Raw genomic sequence first — 23,706 nt, forward strand, 5'->3', positions numbered from 1 at the left:
GCAGGTTTGCGTGGTTGCGGAAGTCAGGGTTTGCTCCTGATGTGCAGTCCTGGCTCCTCAACATGCCCTTTGACGGTGAACACCTTTTTGGCAGCAAGGCTGACGAGAGCCTTGAGAGGTTGCAGACCTCCAAAGCTGCAGCGAAGTCGTTGGGCGCTGCAGTTCGCCAACCTCCGCCTTTTCGTCCTAGGGGACAGCAATGGAGGGGTGGTTCCTTTCGCTATTACTCGTCCTTCAGTAAAGCGAGAGGAGCTAGCAGTCAAAGAGGCCAACGCAGGGGTACCAGAGGTGGACGACGGGGTACCCGTGGTGCCAAGGCCGCTCGGGCAGTTGCCTCTTTGCCCTCAGGCAACGCCGCAGCCGCTATCACTCAGTTATGAGGCCAGGTCCCAGGGTTCGCCGGTTGGGGGAAGGCTGGCGCAGCATCTTGTAGAGTGGCGTGCCATTACTTCAGATGTGTGGGTTCTGGAGATCATAACCCACGGCTACTGTCTTCCCTTTCGGCAGAGGCCTCGCGACAATCCACCAGGGAACCTCTCTTTGAAGAGTCCGGATCCGCTCCTTGCGTGGAAATTCAAGCCCTGCTGGATAAAGGCGCCATAGAACTGGTGCCTGTAGCGGAGAGGAGCAAGGGATGGTATTCCCCTTATTTTTTGATTTCGAAGAAAGACTGGGGATTGAGACCCATCATGGACTTGCGCGGTTTGAACAAACTCTTCAGGAAGAACAAGTTCAAGATGGTTACTCTCTCTCAAGTCCTCCAGGCCCTTCAGCTTCAGGACTGGTTGGTGTCTCTCGACCTCAAGGATGCTTACTTCCATGTGCCGATCCATCCCAAGCACAAGAAGTACCTGAGGTTCGCGGTTGGCGACTCGCACTTTCAGTTTCGGGTCCTGCCGTTCGGATTGACCTCCGCCCGAGGGTTTTCACCACGCTAATGGTGGTGGTGGCAGCGCATCTCAGGCAAGGGGGGATTCACGTCTACCCCTATCTGGACGATCGGTTGATCAGGGGGAGCTCTCCGAGTCCGTCATCTGCCACTCCCTTCACAGGCTGGGCTTCTCCCTCAATTTAAAGAAGTCCCATTTGACGCCAAAGCAGCGGCTCCAGTACATCGGAGCAGTGCTCGACACTTCCCTGGGGCAGTGTTTTCCTCCCCAGGTGAGGGCTCTTCACATTCAGCAGATGGTGCACAAGTTTCAGCATGCCCAGACGCTCCCAGCGTTCGAGTTCTTGAGGTTGCTCGGCCTCATGGCATCCTGCATTCTTCTGGTGCCAGAGGCTCGCCTGCGGATGAGGTCTTTGCAGTGGGCACTCAAGATGCAATGGTCGCAGTCCTCCGGCAGGATGTCGGACCTGGTTCAGGTGCCGCCCTCGGTCGCCCAGGACCTTCTGTGGTGGGCTGTCGAAGGCAACTTGATGAAGGGGGCTCCGTTTTGGCTTCCCTGGCTGGAGGTGACGATCGTGACAGGTGCATCCCTCACGGGATGGGGAGCTCATGCCAACGAGCTGACAGTCAGCGGTCGTTGGTCTCCGTCGGAGTCCAGACTCCATATCAATCTGTTGGAGCTGAGGGCCGTCAGGCTAGCCCTGAATCCTTTTCTGCTGACTGTGCGAGGAAAGAATGTCCTGATCCTGATGGACAACACAGTGGCCATGCACTACCTCAACAAAAAGGGGGGGGGCAGGGTCACTTCCTCTGTGTAGGGAGGCGATGCAGCTCGAGTTCTGGGCCATCCAGCAGGAAGTTTAGATCTCGGCAGTTCATCTGGCCGGAGACGAAAACGTGACGGCGGACGCTCTGAGCAGGCAGAGCATGATCTCTCACGAGTGGGAGTTGGCTCAGGAGATTCTCCTGGAGATCTTCGCCCTTTGGGGGACCCCTCAAGTGGATCTCTTCGCCTCCAGTGTCAACCGGAAGTGCGAGAGGTTCTGCTTGCGGGAATTTCCTCCAAAAGGAGCCTTAGGAGACGCGTTTGTGGTGGAGTGGTCATTCCCACTGCTGTACGCGTTTCCTCCAGTCCCCGTCATCCCGCAAGTGCTGCGGAGGTTACGGAAGTTCGGTTCCCGGATGATCCTCATTGCTCCGGCGTGGGCTCGGAGGACGTGGTACCCGGACCTTCTCGACTTGTCCATCTGTCCTCCACGTCGTCTTCCCTACCGAGACGATCTGCTCTCACGGGAGGGGGGTCAGGTTCTCCATCCAGAGGTCAGATCCCCCTACCTTCACGCTTGGCTTCTGAAAGGTTGAGGTATAAGGATTGGGACCTCCCTGAAGACGTGATGGAGGTGTTGCTCTCGGCCCGAAGGCCAGCAACAAAATCTCTGTACCGTTGGCGTAAGTTCTGCGAGTGGTGCAGAGTTCAGAATGTGGATTCTTTGGCATGTGACATCCCCATGGTTCTGTCCTTTTTACTTTCTTTGGCCCACAGGGGCTTGCAAGTGGGTACCATTAAATGTTACCTGGCGGCGCTGTCCATCTTTAAGCGCTCGTCTGAAGAGTGTTCCTACTTTAAAATCCCTTTAATTTCACAGTTTTTGAAAGGGCTCACTAATGTGTTCCCTCCGTCACCTTTCCTGGTGCCCGGTTGGGATTTAAACCTTGTTCTTAAGTTTCTTATGGGTGCTCCGTTTGAGCCTTTGCATTCTTGCCCTTTGAGGCTGTTAACTCTGAAAACTGTGTTTTTAGTTGCGGTTACTTCCACTCGCAGTTACAGGCACTTTCAGTTAAGCCACCCTTCACTGTATTTCACAAGGACAGGGTTGTCCTTAGAGTTCGTCCTTCTTTTCTTCCGAAGGTGGTTTCAGAATTTCATTTGAGCCAGAAGGTTGATCTTCCGGCGTTCTATCCTCCTCCACATCCTGGTAAGGAAGAGGAGAGGCTCCATAGGCTTGATCCTAGGAGAGCTTTAAGCTTTTATGTTTCACGCATATCCCGGGTCAGAGTGGATGATCAACTCTTTATTGGTTACGCTGGAAAATGTTTGGGACAAGCTGTGACGAAACAGACTTTGTCTCGCTGGATTATTTTGGCCCTCTCGGAGTGTTAACGCTTGGCGGGTAAGGACCCACCAGCTGGCTTGCGGGCCCATTCTACCAGGGGTATGGCTGCATCTACTGCCCTGCAGAGGGGTTTTCCTATTCGCAACATCTGTGATGCAGCCACCTGGGCTTCAGTACATACATTTGTACGCCATTATTCCCTCGATTCCATCCGAGGACAGGATCTGGCCTTTGGAAAGGCGGTCCTTTGCTCTGCTATTTGATTGGCAATTCTAAATTTTTTATTCTAAATTCTTTCCCTCCTCCTGTCTCTGGTACTGCTTTGGGAGTCTGTCATAGATATGGAATACGTCGGAGGACCCAATCCCCTCGAAGAACAAGTTACTTTCTTACCTGGTAACGTTCTTTCGATGGGATGGTCCGACGACGTTATTCCATATCTCTCCCTCCCTGCCTTCCCCGCTGCAGAATTTCTTTTGCGATTGCAGCTTATGTTCCGCAAGGCTTTGGGTCTGACTGGCAGTGGACTAATGTCACACGTTCTGGGGGAAAAAACTACAACTGAGGCTACGGGCGTCGTGCATCCTACTTATCACATTGGATGACGTCGGAGGAGGTCCTCGACGACGGCGCATCGATGCAGACGCCGAAAAAAGTTTCCGAAGCAGCACAGCTGTGGTGATTACCTGTCATAGATATGGAATACGTCGTCGGACCATCCCATCGAAAGAACGTTACCAGGTAAGAAAGTAACTTGTTCTATCATAACATTATGTTTTATGAGAACAAAGTCAGCGTATTGGGAAGTGTATTTAACCTGGGAAGAAGCCTGTTTGGACAGAATTCTGTTTGAGGGGTTTCTGCAGTCTGGTTGTATGTGACCCCCTACTGTTTTTGCATTTTCTCCCCTTTGATTTTAAGATTTTCTGACTTGTTTTGGTGGCCATAGGGACTTCTGCTGAAGTCCCCCTGCCACATTATCCCATTTTTAGTATTTGGTACTATGGTAGCCCATATTGCTCCTAAATCAGGGGTGCATTTTAGTCTGCCAGTTTGTCCTTAAGGCGATTTCATCACCCTACCTTGGTTTTAGGGAGTAAGCTGGTGACAGCTATAATTTCGTTTTGGCTTCAGCAGTGGTGCGTGCCAATTTACTGCATTAGTAGCCCAGTGTAATCATGGTAGCCATTTAGATGGATTTCTAAAAACCTCCCCTGCGCAGAGGATTTTAGGAGGTCTCCCTATTTATAGTAAACCGGGAATACGCTGAGAGTTTAGCCAAAACCCAATCAAGGTAGGTAGATGAGCAGTCAAGGCTTAGTCTCAGGAAGTGTGAATGGTCTACTGTTACAAGGAGTCCGCACAGAACACCACCAATAATTTGTTAGTATACGAAAATACAATTATTTATTAGGCCTTTCTAAACGCACTAAACAAATTATTATATGGTTTTTGAATCCCTTACTTACCTATACCATATATACACAAAATCACCTAGAGAGATAATATCACTTACTAGTAGTCAACAGGTGTTAGGGAGATTTATCTTGTTTATACTTCATCCGTCTCCTATTGAGACCCCCAGCGCTTTTTGCTGAACTTCTGGACGTTTTTATTTCAATCCTGAATGAGTGGAACCTTTTTCCCCTCAAACATGCTTGTGGGCTCTTTCTTTTGAAACTGTATTCTTTGTATTTTACCTGTACAATGGAGTGTGTCTGCTCCATAGCCCTTAAAGGCATCTGTTTTTACAGCTGCAGCACAGAGCTCCTTAAGGGCAGTGTTGCTGGGGACCCGTATGATCACCCTCTAAGATTATTTTTCTATATCCTCAAGTAACTGCAGTATCTCTCCCAAAACTCTGTAGTATGAGAGACTGGCACACGCCACTTTCAGTGGAGTGCCAAAGGGATACCTAGTATCCTCCTTCTCTCTGAGTCTTGTGACTGTTCAGTCACATACACAATCCCCTAGCTATGGCTGGTGGCAATGGACGTGTTCTACCAACTATTGTGTATTTTTTATACCGCAGGCAATGTCCATACTCTCAGTAGTGCACAATAGGGGCACCCAAGTACCAACTTGGGGCCTCACTTCTTCTTTTTTCACCATTACTAGTTTGGTCGTTCTTTGTTAGCCCTTCTTCTATCATTCTGGCAGGGGGAGGTTGGTGTGTGTGTGTGTTTTGCCTTTGGTGGGAACACGTGGGTAGCCCTGCCTTGGCTCCAGAGTGTCTGGGCAGGCAGGAAGTGGGGGAGGAGTTTTCCATCCCCTGTCTTTTGTTTGCCACAGTGCCTGAATAGGTCCAGCTGTCGCAGGGGGTCTGGCTGTCCTCTTTGGACAGCCAAACGCCCATTTCTGTAAAATGTTGAGAGAGATTGCAGAGGAGTGTGTGCTGGAACTGAATAAAAGGTGAGGCTTCTGAGTGAAAAGCAAGTCGACCACTGGAAGCTGAAGTAACCGAAGAAGACTATGACCAGAGACACCTGCTGACCCTTTGCAACAGTGTGAAGTGACCACTGCTGTCCTAACCCCATTTTCCATGCGACAGAGGAGCTCTGAAGAGGACGACTCCTTCTCTTTGGCTGACGGGAACAACCAGTCCCAGGACGAACTTTGAAACAAGTCATCTCCCGTGGTCCTAGGAGTTTGTTTTTCAAGCTGTGCACCCCAATACCAGGAGACCTGCTGCCCATTTCGAGTGCATCATTGTTTGTAAAGGTCGAACCTGTCAAAATCTTTGCTAAACCGATAAGGACACTCGCCCAGAAGCCCTCAACCAGAGTGTGGTACTGCAGGAAGCGAAGAAGATTGACCAGGCGATCCGTGTCCTTTGTTGGTGCTGCACAAGAACAGGCACCAAAACCGCAGAGTGAACCAAGAAGTTGTTGAAAGTCGTGCCACAGGCCCTCCCTCGAAACTGCTGCTGAGAGATGCTGTCCATTGTCCTGCCTTCAGTCACCAGCCAAGGAATCTGGAGGTCGTGTCCAGAGCTGAAACATTGCAGAGCATCCAGCACAAACATATTCTTCTAACCTAAGGTATTGTTGGGAAAAAGGTATTGCTTACCTGATTCCAAGAAGTCGCTCCATAGCATTGGAGTGCAATAGAGGTGTCAGAAAAACAGTTGTTTGGGGCAAGAAACAGCGCGTTACATCCAGAAAATAGGCTGTTCTGGGATTAAACTACATTTCCCAGCATGTCTAGGGAATTCAGTAGTCCGGGGTTTTTTTGCGCGATGCAGCAGCTGGCAATTAGGAAGGAATAAATCTCCAACCGCCCGTGCCTCGGTGCAGATAATTAATGATTATGTGCACGGGCGGCAGTGTGGAGAGTTTGTGAGCCAGGTTATTTTCTCGGACGCCGGAGGACTGTTGGGCGTCAGCAGGGATTCCAGGATCAAGATAAGCATGCATCCCGGGCCGCGGTGGTGATTTACAAGCGGCTTGGACGTGCTTTGGAAGCAACAGTCTTCAGGGCTCGGGTGTCCTCGTGAGGCGCCCGGGCCATCAGCTAAGTGCATTTTCCATGGTGTTCTATTTTATGGCTACGAAACTTTTGAAGTCATTAGTTATGTGTGCGTGTGAGGAAACACGGGAACACTTTGATACAAAGCAGGCTGAATTACTTTGTTCAGGAAGATCAAGTGTTTCACTAAAATCCAGGAATTAATATCTAAGCATATGAGAATATGGACACTGTGTTTTGTTTGTTGCATGTATTTCCTGTGCAGCATTTGTTCGTTGCTTCGTTGTGATAATGGGGCCATGAGTCCAATGTGCTTCATCCCAGTGTGTGCTATCATGCTTTATGTGCTAAAGTCTGTTTGGAGCATAATTGTTCCTAAATGTTGTGCTCATTACGTTTGAGTTGCTAACACCATTTACGTTGTGTTTAAAGTCAGGTTATGTGTTCTTGCTTATGAAAAGATACTATGAATATGCATATACAGTTTGAAGGACAGGTCAGGTGCAGGAGTTATTATATAGCTTTCAGCGTACTTATTTAGAGCTACTATTAAGTTGTATGTTGTGTTTCCCCCTCCTTTCCTTTGTCATTCCGCCCCCTTTCCCTAACTCCTTCTTCCCCCCATTGGCTGCCACGTGGCTCCTTGTGTTACTAGTTCAAGCGCCCGTGCTAACCAAGGTGGGAGGGTCGAATCTATTCGGCTTCTGTGGTTCGGGAGAGAGGGTCGAGACCCTTATCCCTTTGCTTGCATTGACATGATGTGTCCAGGGCAACCACCTCTATCCTCTGACCCAAGCTGCTGCTTGTGTCCCGGTCTCAATTCTGCTTTAAGGTCTCCTTTGTTAGTTAACTTGCTGCTTCAATAATTGTAGACACTGGAAGAAATCCACAGGAACTCTTTGTAATTCGCTGATTGTCAAGACTTCAAGCCCTCTCCGAACTGCCTTTAGCTGGGGTTGTGTTTTGGACTTAAAAGACTTAGTAGGCAAATAAATCATCTCTAGAACCTTAAACTAAGCTCATGCTACACTAACTAGCCATTTTCCTTCCTTTAAGTCACTTTACTATATGTGTTTGCAAAGTAAATGTATTACCTTATAAACCGTTGAAAACCACATAACCGATAATACGATAACATTGTCTTTTCCCTTTCTAACGTTGCTACAAATGTAACCGCGAACAAACACAAAAGTGAAAGTGCCCTTTGAAGTGTATTATCAAGTATTCCTAAGTGTTCTAACGTAAACGCCTGAAGTATTTAAAGTGATTCGGGTGTAAATATAATAAATATATACTTTTTATGTAAGTCTAAGTGTTTCTTTGTTGTGCCTATCTAACTAAGATTCAGAGTATTTACCTACAGCTCACATCTTCCTCTTAAGATAAGTCTGACTGCTCTGCCACACTACCAAGGTCCTGATATAGTAGAAACTGATACTAAGAGTTGGGGATCTACATACCACTGGGATAGCTTACTAAAGTCTTACTACCAGTAGTCCTTTGGGAAAACTCCCCTAACCAGCAGGTAAGAAATTAAATGGAAGAAAAACAGATTGGATAGAATAATCCCAACCCAGTTCCCTCTGTTTTATGAAGTCCAGGGCTAAGAGGTATGGGGGCTTTATATCCTACTTCAAGTAAGGTAAGTACCCTACTCTATCCTGTTACATAGGTAAGTCTTAGGACAGGATCCTTAACCCTGGTTCGACGACCAGAGGCCAGGCCAGAGGGAGTTTACGGACAAGTGCTCTCTGCCCAATGTTACCCTATGGTAAACGGGAGGGGGGGACAGAAACAGGTATGTTCACTCTGATTCTTCCAGGTGACGCTGCAGGTCTTCCAGAATTTGCTGGGGTTCCAATCTTCTGTCGTTCGGTTAGGGGACCCCAGGGGTCGGGAGTACAGAGGTCACTTTTCATTTAGGGACCTGGTTGCGTTTCTCATCAGACGGTTCCAGGCAACCTCCCCCAGACGAAGAAGATATGCAGACCTCTGCAGTGCAGATCATTCATGACACCTCACAGCAGAGTTCACCACTGTCAGTTAGCGGCAGGCGAAGGATGGTTCCAGCAGTGAACAGAGGGAACTCCCCGGCTCAGCTTCCCTTGCCATGAGAAAACTGAAATTGCATGGACAGGCAACTTATGGCATAAACTGAATATCCTGTGAGCCTTAAGGCTCTGCTCGAAATGGCAATGGTTGCAGCGTGGTAATTAATATCGTACATTTGAATTTGTCTTACTATGTTTTATCAATCTGTAATTTGAAATTTTGAAAGGCTGTTTTTTCAGCTAAATCAAATATAAAAAAATAAATTAAAAAAAACTCACTAACAGTCTAAATCACACACCTGCCACGAGCTTGCCTTAGACACTTTGTCAAAGTAACCAAAAAGCCATCAGGTAAAATGTTATATGGGTACAAAGTCCGCTAATTGCACTTCCCTTTAAGGTTATGTGTGCAATTGTAAAAATACAAGGATTCCAAAAGCGACAAAATCTCTCAGTACTTAGTCTTAGGGACTAGTCGGTTTCACCATAAGCATGAACAAAACCGGCCAAGAGAAGTTAAGCAGAAGGCTTTACTGACCTGCAAAATTCAGGACAGGGTTCAAAAATAAGCAAAATGAATAGGAGTCCCATAGGAATATATGGAGGGAAAGGTGCAAAATAAAATGTTCATAACAGTAGCCAGCGAAGCACTACATTTTGTGAAGTCTTCCTGTCAGCCATTTTGTTTCTACAGCCTTTCTTGGTTTAGGGCAACAGCGAGGCAGGCCTAAAATAGCTGTTGTGCATACATGGGTTCTTTGTGAGCCCCGCCCTTCACTCTCAAAAGTATGTACACTGGTTTAGACCAATGCCTAGTACTAAGTTGGTCATTACCATCCAGTATGAGTATACCTGGGCCTTTGGCAGATTTGGGGCTGACCCGATTGGCTGGCAACAAAAACCTTTGGTTATGTCCCTGGTGTGTAATTGGAGGGCTGGCTTTTGCCAGACCTTGAGCTTAAGGGGGTATATAGAGAGGAAACTCTCAACCTGCCTCAATTCTGCTGGACTTTTCTGAGAGTCCCGTTCAACTTGGCAGGTTCACTTACCTGCTTAAGGATTACCACCATGTTCGAACAGTGACTGAATTTGTAAGGGGTAGATGTGGCCATACTGGCTGAACCTTGTGTCCTGCGCTGATCTCAGTTTGGTTTTCTGGCTGCTGGACACCCTTCCAGGGCTGTCTTCATCCTCCCACTCGTCTTCCATGTTGAATTGGTATAACCCAAATTGTTCATTTAGTTTGGCGTTGGGTGGGGGGTTGTGAGGGGTTTCCCCCCACATATGTTACAATTGACCTTCACAATTCGGTCAATTGTGAAAAGGTCAATTGTAATTCGAACAGTTGTAAAACGAACAATTCGTATACAACCATTGAATTGGCTGAGAACTCTGTGCTGTTACTGTCTCTATAACATTTCCCTGATGCTGCTGATTGTACCACCTTAGGTGTGGGCCTTGGTGTAGGAAGCTGCTGCCATTCAAAAGGATGTTGGGAAACAAATACACCTGCCCTGGGTCGCTTGCGTTTCCACTGTGTCTTTGTTGTGCATCTGTTTTCTGTGAGCTGGCTGCACAGTCTTGCCCCTTGTGCTGCCGGAATTTGCTTGGCCAGGTTCCTTCCTCAAGCCATCCTTGTTGCTGAATTCACTCTTGCCAGGTGGGTCCTACTGCTGGGAAGATTTTTTTTTTTCTGCTTCTTGGGTCATCGTTGGCCAGGTTTCAAGTCCCTGTGAGGTTGAATCCTGTAAACCGCACCTAGAGAAGGAGCCTTGTGTTTAGGTTTGTTTCAGGTCTCCTGAACTAACATTTTGGGGACCATCACTGAAGGTGCTGGGTTGGTGTGTAATTTGCTGTACCTAGCCTCAGGGGTCACCTTGGTTGGTGGTAGAGACCTTACGCAGGTGGGTCTCAACCGCACTTTTCCATTAGGGCTGATCCTGCCCCTTTTTACCTTAAGGTATATATGGTATTGGGTTGCCCACCCATTTTTGCCCTAGGGTGTTACATCAGCCTGCTTTGGTTGTAAGGCGGGTTGAGGGGGGCTGATGGTAATTTAATATTTCATTTTGGCTCCAACTGTTCTCGGGAGGATAGCTCAAGGGCAACGTTCTCGCTTTGGAAGCCAGACGACACAGAGCACCCCGGGTCTGCGCTTAGAAACTCTGGGTATTAAGCACGTAATAAATAAACTATCATATCATATACTGATTTACTGAATTAGTAGCCAATGTAGCTTTACGTTAGCCATTGGGGTATTAATGTTTTTCTAAATCTTACTCTGGGCCATTTTAATTTTAGTTGCTTCCTTTGCTCAGTGAAACCACAAGGCAGACATAAAATGGCTGTTCTGCCAACGTGGGCTCTTTGTTAACCCATAATGGCAACCTCAATGGTGTTTGAACAGGTTTAGACCAGTTCCTTGCCTGGGAACTACATTTTCGGTTGAGGTGGGTCTGGGTGCTTGGCGGTATTTGGGGTCAACTTGGTTGGCTGGCTGTCCAAACTGTTGTTTTCAATCCCCAAAAGTGGTTGCTGGGCTGACAGAGGCCAGCCCCTATGTGTAAATGCGCATCTAAAGGGAAACCCTTGGATTATTGGAAGGTGAGCAGGTTTTCTTTCCTGCTGTAGGATTTTGCTGCCGAAAACCATTGTTTCTAATGTCGCGACCAAGTCTGGCTGATGAGACTGCTCTCTTGCCTGTGCTCCGGTTTTCAGTTTTAACCAAACACACACACCAAATCGGTTTGTCTGGGCTGTCCTGGAGCAGTTTTGTGTGCCATCCCCGTTTGTCTGCTGAGCTGCTACGGTCTGCCTTGTGCGAGTTCCTCCATCCTCTTGGAGCCATCTCTGTCACGGATTCTTTTTCTGGTTGGCGTATCCCACTCCAGTGAAAGAAACGTGTTCTTCTGTTGGGCAGTGTGGATGATAGTTGGCTCATGGTTGACATCCAGGGTCAAGGTCCAGCCCCAGCATAGAATGCAGTCAAGCAGAACAGAGCTCTCAATGCAGGTCAATGACCGGGAGCCTTGAGGGTGAGTGTTGGGAACAACCCATGACTGGGAGTACTTCGTGTTGGTGCCGGAAAACACTGTTCCAGGAAGACAGAACACTCCAGTAATTAAACGCTTATTTTTACAGTGCGAAAAAAAAGGTTCTAGTCAACCAAGGATTTAATCTCTGAGAAAACGACAACCCAGCTGGCCAAAAGAAATAGTCCTCAGAGGCCGAACCACCATCCAGAAGCTAAGTCAGTGACGCCAATTCGGATGGAGGCACCTGCACAAAACAGGCCACAGCGACTCAGCAGGAAAAAGTGGATGGCACACCAGCCAACGCAGCCTCTGCAGCAGAACAAATGTAGTGCTAGCCCAGGACGGCTCAGAGAAGTTGATGTTGCAGGGTGTTGAGGTCCCAACACTCTTCCAGGCAGCAGCAGCCTGCATCACCAAAACGGGCGACCTGGCGGCAACCTGTGATGAGCAGTGTTACAATGGCACAGAAAATGGTACGAGCATGCGAGGCTGTCAGGGCTCTGCAGGGAAGGGTTTATTTAGTGTGCATTTGTTGGCACAGTGTGGCAGCGTTTCCAGGAGAAGGAAAGTGGTACACAAGGTTGGGTGGGTGTTTTACCTGTTAACACTATTGTTTGGAGTGTGTATGTGTACGAGTACTTTTCTTTTTATAAATTACGGTTTTCCTTAATGGAGTCTCATTCAGGAGGCCGGAATAGCCCCTTTTCAAGATGGAAGAGGCTTCCCTAGAAGCTGATTGGTGGAATTCAAGAGAAGGCTATTCTGGAATGTTGAATTGAATTCGAACTGCCTTTCATTCCAGATACCAACTAGGCAGTTCACACTTACCATGAACTCCTGGTGTAATTAGGATTTAAACAGTTAATTAACCAGAGAACTTCAGAAATTCTTTAACCAGAGTTAAAGGATAAGTGATCAAAATATTTAGTGTAAAGTTTCTACTCTTGAGAGGTTAATCAGAAAACCTAAAGAATAAAGGGGAGAAAAAGCAAAAAGAGTAGAGGCTCCACAAAATGAGGTTTCAGACCCCCTAGAATGGAACTCTGCCCTAACAGTGTGTATGACACTCAACAGTATGTCTGATTGTTTTTTTTCTTCAGATCAGCACATTTATGGGGAGAGGAGTTCTGATCAGTGTGGACCAGAATGCTTTCTTGTCACAAGAATTGCTCTTAAAGCCTGGCTTGTTCTACCACCCTGTTCACTTCTTCTACTGCTGTTTGGTAATCCATTCCCCACATGCTGTGAATTTAAGTGCAAGGCGATACGTTTCTTACTGTAGTTGCTATCCCTGGGCCTTTATTTGGAGTCAAGTCAGAAAAGCGAAGGCATCCATCTGGCCTGCGATCAGACTGTTTGTGCTCGAGTGGTGTCTTTGGATCTTTGAAAGATTTCAAACTGGAGTGTTACCAAGGGATTTCCAGCACTTTGGTAATTTGAAGGAGAACTCGGCTTTGAAGAAATGATGACGAGATAATCTGTGTACATTGTTATCTCTTCTGTCAGGTTCCTACAAAAAGAAGGCATTGACAGACTTTTCCTTTGAATTAGCCCCATCTCTTGCTGCAGCCAGTTTTTATACAATCCCTACCGTTTTCAAGTCTTGGTCAGAAATGACTTTTGATATGTCTTCCAGGTATTGGATTCCTGTTGAATACGAAGAGGACAAGAAAAGCAAGAAAGATGAGGAAGCAGAAGAGGAGGAGGAGGAAGAGAAGCAGGCGGATGAAGACTTCCAGTGTGTGGTGTACTTCTGGCAGGGACGGGAGGCCTCCAACATGGGTTGGCTCACCTTTACCTTCAGTCTGCAGAAGAAGTTTGAGAGCCTTTTCCCAGGAAACCTGGAGGTGAGATGGTGAAATGTGCATTGACTGGGACTTCTGTCCTTCGCTAGTGTTCGACAAAGGAGCCCCTAAATGGAATTTTGCCCTAAATTGTGAGTCCCCTAAACCTTTTGCTGGCTTTTTTTATTTTCAGACATTTGCTTTTCTGTCAGAGAGACTTCTCTACTGAACTCTGTTTGCAGAAGCACCTTAATTTTGTTGTGCTGCACTTTGAAGGCCCATATGGCTCAGGCATATGGGTGCTTTTTAAGTACTCCACTGGCACCCGGTTTTGTCCCTAAAAGTGTGATTTGGAGTAGGCTGGTTGTTGACAAATGTTTTCTTTTTGCAGCTTTCACATATACTTTAATGGGACTTTCCAGCTTATCTGCAGACGGTTTGTGTGATCCTGCACTGATTTCTAGGAGTGAGGTATTTTTCAAACTCACGCCCTTACTTAACTCGTTTTGGTGGCACATGTTGTTCCTTATGGCTACCAGTGCCTCCCCCCTCTCCCACACCCATTTGAAACCCTTTGCTATGGAGAGTACTGAAGGGAATCTTTGTTTCCCCTTTCATTTCTTTGTTGGGTTTTTACACTTCCCAATTTGTCATTTCTTTCCTTCCCTCCCAACTTCCTCTTTCCTGTTTAGCATGCAATATTGGCATAACCTTTGATGCAAAAATGTCTTTCTCTTTGCATTTCTAATACTGTTCGTTCTCGTCACTTCCATGTTTGCAGTTTTTATAAGGCTCGCCCCTTTTTCTTATTTCATGTGGCTAAACCTCTCATTCAATGTATTGCTTATCTCCTGCAGATTCCTCCTCCTCATCAGATAGATATCCCTTCTGGCATCAGCTGCTCGGAAACGGACAGGGTGCATAGTGCATCTTGACTGGCCCATCGATCGATCTTGTCTCGATGTGCCGGTCGTCAACTTGCCGGTCGCCATACATATACTGCGTCACTACGCCTCCGTACCTCATTTGCTTTTTTTCAGCGAATACTCCACTGAAAATGTAATTCGAATGACAAAAAAAGTTCTATAATGAGTAGAGCTGATCCTCAAGCAGCTCTACTCATTATAGAGCTTTTTTTGTCATTCGAATTACATTTTCGGTGGAGTATTCGCGATGTCTGCTCTGAAATTATCAGGCTTCAAAAGATGTCCCCACTGGAATTCTAAAATGTTTTTCACCGACTCACACAGTGTTTGCATTTGCTATCTAGGCGCCGCCCATGTGACCAAGAACTGTGGGTCATGTCAAAAGATGAACACTAAATCTTTGTGGGAGCGGGCCGCTAAATTGAAGGTGGGACGTCCGCCGTCGAAGTCGCTAGCTCAATCCGCTACGAGGTTGTCCGGCAATGAGACTGAAGACCCCACCCGGGAGAAAGAACACAGGCACTGTAAAAAGGCCAAAAAGAGGTTGCACTCCAGAGGTGATAGCTCATCGTCCTCTTCTCACAAAAAGAAACATCAAGATCGTCGTCGGCACAACTCAGATTCATCCGAGGAAAGAGGTAAGTCCCACTCTGGCGAAGGTACTACCAGTGCTGAGTGGGAAAACTTTAAAGAACAGATACTCGACATGATGAAGGCGTTCGCTGGGGGTACAGGGCAACCCTCGAAGCCGCAGACATTGTTAGTCCCAGCTGCACCTGGTCCATCCAGCGACAAGGAGACTGTCTGGTTCAAAGCCCTCCAAGCCGACACCGACCGTTGATTTATCGATGATGCCTTCGAAACCGCTTGCGGCGCCGGTGTACTCGAGGCCACCAGCCCCAAAACCATCAAGATCGGTGCCGACTATGGAAAAGTTGTTTAACGAGTCGAGAACCTCATTCTTTGATACTATGCACTCCATATTTGGAGATGATGGGGGTGACTTCGAACTGACAGCGGGTTCTTCTGGTGGCGCTGACCTTTTCATCAATAAGGCAGATCTCTGTGCACTGGCAGGAGTTTTACAAAATGCCAGCGGTTTGGACACCTCGCCAGAGCTCGAAACACAGCAGGCTCACACCTGTGGCAAGGGTGGTCGACGCCTGAGCCTTTCTTCCCCAGCTAAGCCGATTTCGACTTACAAGCTCACTGACATACTCGATTGTGGATCCGACCGAAAGGGCTATGCCATTTAACATGCCAGTTGCTGACATGATCGCTACACTTTGGTAAAGACCTTGTTCTATTCCCCCAGTGGATTCTGAGTTTGCAAAAAAGTACAAACCGACAAGAGGGGACCCCCCTACCTATCCACCGATCCAACACCAGAAAGATTAGTCTCTGTTCGGCCTTCTATTTCCACCTCTAATTTGTGTGAGAAACCTGAGGGTATCGTCACACCTACTCCCCTTGAATACTCTTCTCAGGTGGTCAGGGAAAGGCCATTGCTTTTGGACCATGAACCTGGGGGTGGAGAAGCGAGGGAGGTTCACCTGGGTGGAGGGTCCGTGGGGTTTGGGAAGAGGTTATCCACAGGTGAGACATGGTATCCCCCTTTCCTTTGTGGGAACCAACGTAACTTGTCCCCTGGCCTTTATGGGCTGTTTTAAAACATCTCCCCTCATTTCCCATCATTCAACCCACTGTAGTACTGGGACGAGGAGAAGGTGACTAAGGGTAGTGAACACTAGTAAGTCATTTCACCACTTCAGTACTGAGCCGAGGCCTGCAGAGTGTTGTAAAGGTCAGGCATGTCCCAAGTGCTCCACTAATTGCTACCAAGCAATTACAATTTGGAACTCGCACCAGCAACCTGTTAAGTGGTTGCAGTTGTATAGAAAAGACCAGCAGGGAATCCTGTATGCGAGAAGGCAGCTGAGGTGGGTCCTGCGGGAGAGCCAGGACACTGGCAGACTACCCCAAGGAACTGTAGAGCCCAGGGCCAGGCGGGCCACAAGAAGGCCACAGGTGTGGGAGCCTCAATGGTTGGAGGTTCTCAGCCAGAGCTGCGAACACAGAAGAAAGAAGCATAGTGACCGACCGGGTCTGTGGCAAGAAAGCAGAGCTGCTGGCAGGAGCCAGAGAGAAATCGAAGTGCAAGCAGGGCTCGCGGTTGAAGGACAATATGCATGCGGAGCAGAAAGGGAAAACAAAGCAAAGCTTCCCGGAGGAGACACCTGGGACCAGTGAGTGAAGAGGGAGAATCACTTGAGCTGGGGCGCTCCTGGGCAAACCAAAATAAATGCTTTGGCAAAGTCATGTCCTGATGACAAGTGTAGATCATTCAGATACTGCCTATTTGAAAGCAAAGATCGAGTCATTTAAAACACAGAAAAAAGCAAGTATGGAATATTACGAGAGAGCCTGAAAGCAAGGTGGTGAAGCCAACAAAACCACTGCGGAGTGAAATGTGTATAAATACAGTGTGGCAAGGCCAGAGACTAGCAAAGGATATGTGACACATTGTGGCAAAGCCAAGAGGCTGATGAGGGAATGCCAAGTGAATGTGGATCTGCACACAAAGCCACGAGGCTTACAAGGAGAAGACAAGTGAGTGTGACCCTTCATATAGGTACATATACAGAGGAACCTGTGTGGGCTAAAGACTCTGGTTCCTCGTTGCGTGACCTGTAATGGGTGGACCGTTTGGTCTGACAATTGCGCTTAGACCAGGGAACCCTTATTGTGAAAACCAAAGAAGTTGCTGAAGTGAAATGAGAAAAAGCAATCTGATTGAACTGTTATACAAAACCCAGAAGGAGTGTAAAGTTGATTTGGAGCTGTTTTTGAACATTGCAAGATTGAGAATAAGTAGAAGTTGAATGTCTTGAACTTGGGGAAGGGAACCCTGAGGATTAGTAGAACTATCCTGAACTTGGGAAAGGCAATCCCATGACTTTTGTGGAACTTTCTTGACCTTGGGTTAGGGGAGCTGAAAAGTAAGCTAGGAGCTGGAAGAAGCTCAGAACTTTATTTCAGACACGACACTATTGCTTTTATTTTTGACATCCCCATACATTGTATAGCTTTAGTTGTGAGGGCAAGTATAGGTTTTTGAAATGGACAGACTTTTTAAGTTTAACTTTCTGACTCAGACGTTCCTTCGTTTCTTTGGGTAGCGACATCCTACCTTAGCATAGTGCAGGTTAGTCCTTCATCCATCCTGAAATTTGAGTTAATAAAACAATTCTGTTTGAACTTTGAATCTGTTGTCTGTGTCTTGCTTCATGATGCCTTCACATTTGCCAATGGACAAAGAGTCCCATAAAAATGACGCCTTAGCTAAGAACATTTTCTCAGCTGTCAGTATGGCTCTCAAGGCTACCAATGCTTCCTGTGTGGTTCGCCAAATACACACATGTCCTCTGGAGGACAATTCAAGAAGCGGCAAAGCACATCCCGCAGGGGGTAATGCATGAGGGGTTTCTCCGCTTGGTGAAGGATGGCAACGAGCTATCCAGCCAGGCTCTACAATCCTGTCTGGATATAGCAAATTGTGTTGGAAGGATGATGGGGTCGGCAACAGTGTGTTGGCAGGCCTACTTGCACAGCTCAGGTTTTGCCTCTAATGTACAGAGCAAGCTTTTGGACATTTCATTTGATGGCAAACATCTCTTTGGCCTCAAGGCTGATGAATCCTTGGAAAATTCTACAGTCCAAGGTGGCTGCGAAGTCTCTGGACCTGGCTGTTCAGCAACCAGCAAAACCTTCTTTCAGCGTCGCCTCCAGGGGTACAGGCTACCAGCGGTTTGTCTCGTTCTGAAGGAAGACTCAGCCCATGCAACCTAAGCAGGGGCACCAGCGCTTTCCGCGATCCGGTAGGGGCAGAGTGGGCTCTAGGGTTCAGCAGCCTTCAGCACCGGCGGTGGGGCCAGCTCCAGCCTCATAACCGCCTTTAGTTCTCCCCCCACATCTATCCGGTTTTGGGGGGATTGGAGAGCATGTGCCACAGTGTCGAGAGATCACATCCGGTGCCTCTGCACTGCAGCTCGTCCAATGGGGTTACTGTCTTCTTTTCTTGCAGAGGCCACCAGACAGAACACCCCCTGGCCCTCAGCAACCGGAACAGGAGCTCCAGGAAATACTGGGAGCCCTGTTATTGAAGGGTGCCGTGGAAGAGGTACCTTCCGAGCAGAGAGGATCGGGCTGGTATTCCCAGTATTTCCTGGTACCCAAGAAGGGAGGAGGACTGCGTCCCATTTTGGACCTCAGGGCGTTGAACAAGTACCTGAGTAAGGACAGATTCAAGATGGTGAGACACACAGATTCTCAGGCTCTTCGGTCTCAGGATTGTTTGTTGTCGTTGGATCTTCAGGATGTGTACTTCCATTTGCGTATTCGTACTCAGCACAGGAATTCCTTGAGATGCCTCATAGGGGGCACGCACTACCAGTTCAAGGTTCTTGCCTTTGGGTTGACCTCAGCTGCCAGGGTTTTCACCAAGCTGATGGCAGTAGTAGCGGCGCACCTGAGGAGAGCCGGCGTTCATGTGTTCCCATACTTGGATGACTGGTTGATCTGAGGGAAGTCGGCTGAGCACGTTTTGTCTCATCTCAAGGACTCTTGTTCACTACTGCACAAGCTGGGCTTCTCCCTGAATCTTCAGAAGTTTCACACGACACCTGCGAGAGAAGCTCCAAATCATCCAAGCAGTTCTGGATAATCGGTAAGGGAAGGCTTTCCTTCCAGAGAAGAGTCACCAGTGTAGGGCAGATGGTCGATCTGTTCCAGAACCACTCCAGCTTGCCAGTGGTCTGCTTCCTCTGCCTTTTGAGCCTCATGGCATACTGCATCTTTCTGGTGCCAGAGGCCAGGCTGAGAATGCATTCACTGCAGTGTCTACGAAGGAGTCGGTGGTCCCAGTACTTTAGCTCCCTGAAGGATGTTCACAGGGAGTCGCAGTCGGTGGCCAACAATCTTTCTTTTTGGGCCAGCAGAGACCACATGATGGTGGGGGAAAACGTCTGATATCAGGCCATGGTGACCACAGATGTGTCATTGGATTGGGGTGCTCACTGCGACGATCTGCAGGTTAGAGGCCTTAGCTCAGCTATGCAGAGCCATGGCACATCAACAGGCTGGAGCTGTGAGCTATCAGGCTAGCACTGAAAGCTTTTGCACCATCTCTCGTAGGGAAACACGTCCTGATTATGACGGACAACACAGTGGCCATGCGCTACCTGAACAAGCAGGAAGGTGTCAGGTCGCTGCCCCTATGCATGGAGGCGATGCAGGTGTGGTTCTGGTTATTAGAGAGCCAGAGCTCTGTCTCAGAAGTGCATCCGGTTGGGACGGAGAATGGACTAGCAATGCTCTGAGCAGGCAGAGCACAGTCTCACATGAGTGGGAGGTGTCAGAGTTCTCGAGGAGATCTTCACTCATTGGGGTACTCCATCAGTGGATCGGTTTGCGACATGGTCCAACAGGAATTTCAAACAGTTCTATTCGAGGAAATTCCTGTCGAGAGACGCACTGGGGGAAGCTTTCCTGGTGGAGTCGGTCTTCGACCTCCACTATGCCTTCCTCCCTGCCCCCGATTCCCATCATCCTGTGGGTTCTCAGGAGGTTTCAAACTACCATGATCTTGATTGCCCCGGATTGGGCGAGGAGAACATGGTACCCGGAACTTCTGTCTGGACTTGGCCATCTGCCCACCTTTCCGGTTGCCTCGGTTGGCCGGGCCTCCTATCCCAGTCGGAAGATCGGGTGCTCCACCCGAACCAGAGTTCCTCAACCTACATGCATCACTCTTGAGTGGTTGGGTTATGATGACTGGGACCTCTCAGAAGAGGTACTTTAGTTGCTGCTGGTTGCACGCAGACCATATACAAGATTGTTGCATGTGTGCCGATGAAGGTTTGAGGTGTGGTGCGTGGAATGCAAGATCAATCCGATCGCTTACCCCACCACTTCAGTAATGGAGTTCCTTCTGTCACTGGACTCTTCAGGCCCTCGGGTACAAACGGTCAAAGTGTATTTGGCGGCCCTGTCTGTTTCAAGGTTCTTTCTTCACGATCCTGGTTATGGTCCAATTCCTGAAAGGTCTTGTGAATACGTTTCCACTCTTCCCTTTCAGTGTCCTGGATTGGGACCTTAATTTGGTTTTACTTTTTCTTATGGCGGCTCCGTCTGAGCCTATGCACTCCTGTTCTCTAAGACTGCTCATGCTGAAAACTGTCTTTTTGGTGGCAATCTCATCGGCCAGAAGGGTCAGTGACATGCAGGCTTTGCCATGCAGACCTCCCTTTCTCCGTTTCTTTAAGGAGAAGGGGTCTTTGAAAGGTCGACCTGGGTTTCTGCCCAAGGTCTTGTTAGAGTTTCACATCTCCCAGACCATTGATTTACCTGTTTTCTACCCTCTGCCTTACCCTTCTAAAGAAGAGGAGAGGTTCCACAGGTTGGACCCCAAGAGGGCCCTTAGTTTTTATGGTGCAAGAACATCTGAATTCGGGAAGGCTGATCAGTTGTGTTTAGCTTTTTCCCTGTCACGCAAAGGATTAACTGTTACTAAACAGTCTCCTGCTCGGTAATGCTCTGTATAGTGGAGTGCTATCAGCACGCAGGGAAAGAGCTTCCACCAGGGCGCACTCCACAAGAGGTGTAGCGGGACATTTGCTGGGCTACAACTTGGCCCTTGTTGCACACTTCTACCAAGCATTATTTTTTGGATGCGTCACATGGGGCTGATGCTCGCTTTGGAAGAGCAGTGCTTCCGAAAAATACGGTATAGGGACTTTGATCCCACCACCAGTCCACGTACTGCTTTGGGAGTTTTATCTGATGAGGGACGCCTTCTGAAGGGCAAAAAGCCGAACAATTAGAAAAATCAGCATTTCCCACAAACACAGTCAACATCCAATGCAGGCACTTTCATAGCAGGCAGATGGGAGGGTGATGCGGAATCTGCGGGAGCAGAATCCATAGAAAGAACATTACCAGTAAGTCATTTCTCCTTCAATGGATTGCTTTTCTCCTGCAGATTCTTGTAGATTCCTCATCAGATAAGGTTGGCTAACAATACCACTATTCTCCCGGGCCCCTGCAGGCCAGAAACGGCATGAGCAGCGAACTCTGTAATAGCAGTATGTGTTATTTACAGGGCTTGGTTACTTTTTATATTAAAAACACATATATAAACAACCTAAGCAAAGTGGGCATATTTTGATTTGGCGTCTCCATTCCACATATTCCTATTTGGAAGTGCATGATTTTGGTTCATTTGTCTTTTCTTGTTCCATAGCCTTAGTCATTAAAATTTTTGGAAACATGACAAGCGAATTCCTGGCGCTCCCAACCAAATGGGAATTTCCTGCATCGGAGTCCAGGCAGGGAACGATTTGTTGTAATTCTGACTGCATGTTTCCCAATCATGGTGCATGCAAGGCCCAGGGGGTGATCGCCTGGGCTAGACAGCTGCGCACCACTGTCAAAAGCGCTGAATGCAGAGGCGCACTGGCCTTTGGGGAAATTGGAAAATGTTCCGACTGGCCCTAGGTCATATCTAGAAAGTCGAACATCTTGCACTAGCACACTGTCAGGATCCATCCCTGGAAGCTATGGCAGAAGTGGAAGTTTTCGCCGCGGAGAACCTTCAGTTAGCAGTCCAGTCCTCCTCCAACATGGCTGCCTTTGTTTTTTAATCAAGCACCGCCCTCCTCCCGGCGTGTTGTATCTGTGTTATTTTTCCCTGTGATACCAGCGCTCTGCTAATACTCCGTCTTAGCTCCTTCAGTGCCTCCTGCAGTTTTACTCTTACCCGCTTGCCTTTACCTCCGTTTAACTTTGCTTTTCCCTACTTCCCTAGTCCTTTCACTGCACTTGTCCATTACGCCTTCTCAGTCTTTTCCTTTGCTTTCGGCATCTTGCCACTCGTACTAGCGGTCCGCCGCCATCCTCGCGTATCTACGTGTTCCTCCCTGTGCCTTTCGTGGATCCAACCGTTTCTGGTAAGTAGGCACTTTAACTGCTTCTCCCTCTTTTCCTACCTTTCCCTCTCTGCTCGGACCGTTTCCCCGTTCCGGGCTCTATCCCTCTTCTCTTGCCTCCCTCATCGCTTCTCATTGCTGCTTACCTAGTATCCGGCCAAGTCTCCACGGATCGGATCCTGCCTTCTTTTCCTCAAGCCATCTTCACTTTGGTGGACAGAACGAACTTACTTGATTCACAGTTTCCTGGGTTCACTCCGGATCACTCCTATTCAATACAATCTCAGGAAGACTACACAGGGTTTTTTACCGTCCATCGGTCTTTTCCCTGTCGCAGGACCTTGGCTCCTCAGGGCCCCCCAAGACAGGTCCCACTTCCTGTCGAGGTGGCCTCCGAGGGAGCCAGACCCTACTTGCATGACAGGAGGTCCAGAGACAAGTCTACAAGGGAAGATACCAGAACTCTCCGAAGATCCTCCAAGCACTCCAAGGACAAACAAGAGGAAGCCTCAGGTGAGGAGAAGGGTGGTGAGGGTGAACAGCCTGACAGAATACAACGCCCAAACAGAATCATGGCTTCCCTTGAACAGTATCAAGAGCTGCTGGCAGCATTGCAGGGGCTAACCCTAGAAGTCCAATCCCTGAAAACCGAAAATACCTCCCTACGCCAACAAGTGGTCCTACACAGGGACGACCAAGGAGACCTACCACCCATGCATTTATCCTTTGGAAAATATGATGGCTATCCAGGCGGTCTAAAGGAGTACAACGACGCCTGCCACATATATTTCGCCTTTCGTCCCCACGCCTTTGAAACCGCCAGAGCTAAAGTGGGGTTCCTCATAGCCAATCTCACCGGAAATGCCTTGGCCTGGGCCACCACGTTGGTAACAATAAATGATCCTGCACTGGCTAATTATGACTCATGTGTGGACCTTTTCAAGGCCAGATTCGATCGTCCTGAGGTTCTGTACACCTCTTTTGAAGCAATACTAGATGTAGAACAAGGTAACACGGATGTACAGACCTACATATCTCGCTTCCTGAGACTAGTGGCGAAGACAGATTGGCCAGAATCTGCCAAACAGACGATCTTTCGGAGGGGACTTAAGGATGAGTTGAAGGATGAGTTAGCCCGAGTGGCTCGACCTCCGTCCTTTCAAGATCTCATCTCATGTCACTCACTCTCCAGTTAGAGTATTGTCTCAACGAACGCCACCAGGAAAGGAGAAGACCTCGTCTCAGCCAGCCCTCATCCAGCCCGGCTCCTCACCCTTCGAGGGAACCGTCCACCCGAGAGGAACCTATGCAGATAGGGGCAACCCGAGGCCCCCTCACGCCTACAGAACGTAAAAGACGCAGGGATTCGGGCCTCTATATGTATTGCGGCTCTTCAAAGCACCTCCTCAGAGATTGTCCGGAAGTCCCTCCGAGAAGTCCTTCGCAAGGGAGGT

At 48.3% G+C, this 23,706-nt stretch overlaps 1 protein-coding gene across 1 annotated transcript in view; it reads left to right on the plus strand.

The window, feature by feature from the left end:
- Positions 1-23,706, plus strand: part of FLII (FLII actin remodeling protein) — an 898,330-nt gene that overhangs the window by 720,581 nt on the left and 154,043 nt on the right. The window contains exon 23 of the mRNA XM_069645694.1: positions 13,194-13,404. Within this exon, the coding sequence (XP_069501795.1) occupies positions 13,194-13,404 (211 nt within the window). The remainder of the gene's footprint in view (positions 1-13,193; positions 13,405-23,706) is intronic.

The sequence above is a fragment of the Ambystoma mexicanum genome, chromosome 2p (assembly GCF_040938575.1).
Source record: "Ambystoma mexicanum isolate Mex_15411 chromosome 2p, UKY_AmexF1_1, whole genome shotgun sequence".
In the NCBI taxonomy this organism is placed as follows: Eukaryota; Metazoa; Chordata; class Amphibia; order Caudata; family Ambystomatidae; genus Ambystoma; species Ambystoma mexicanum.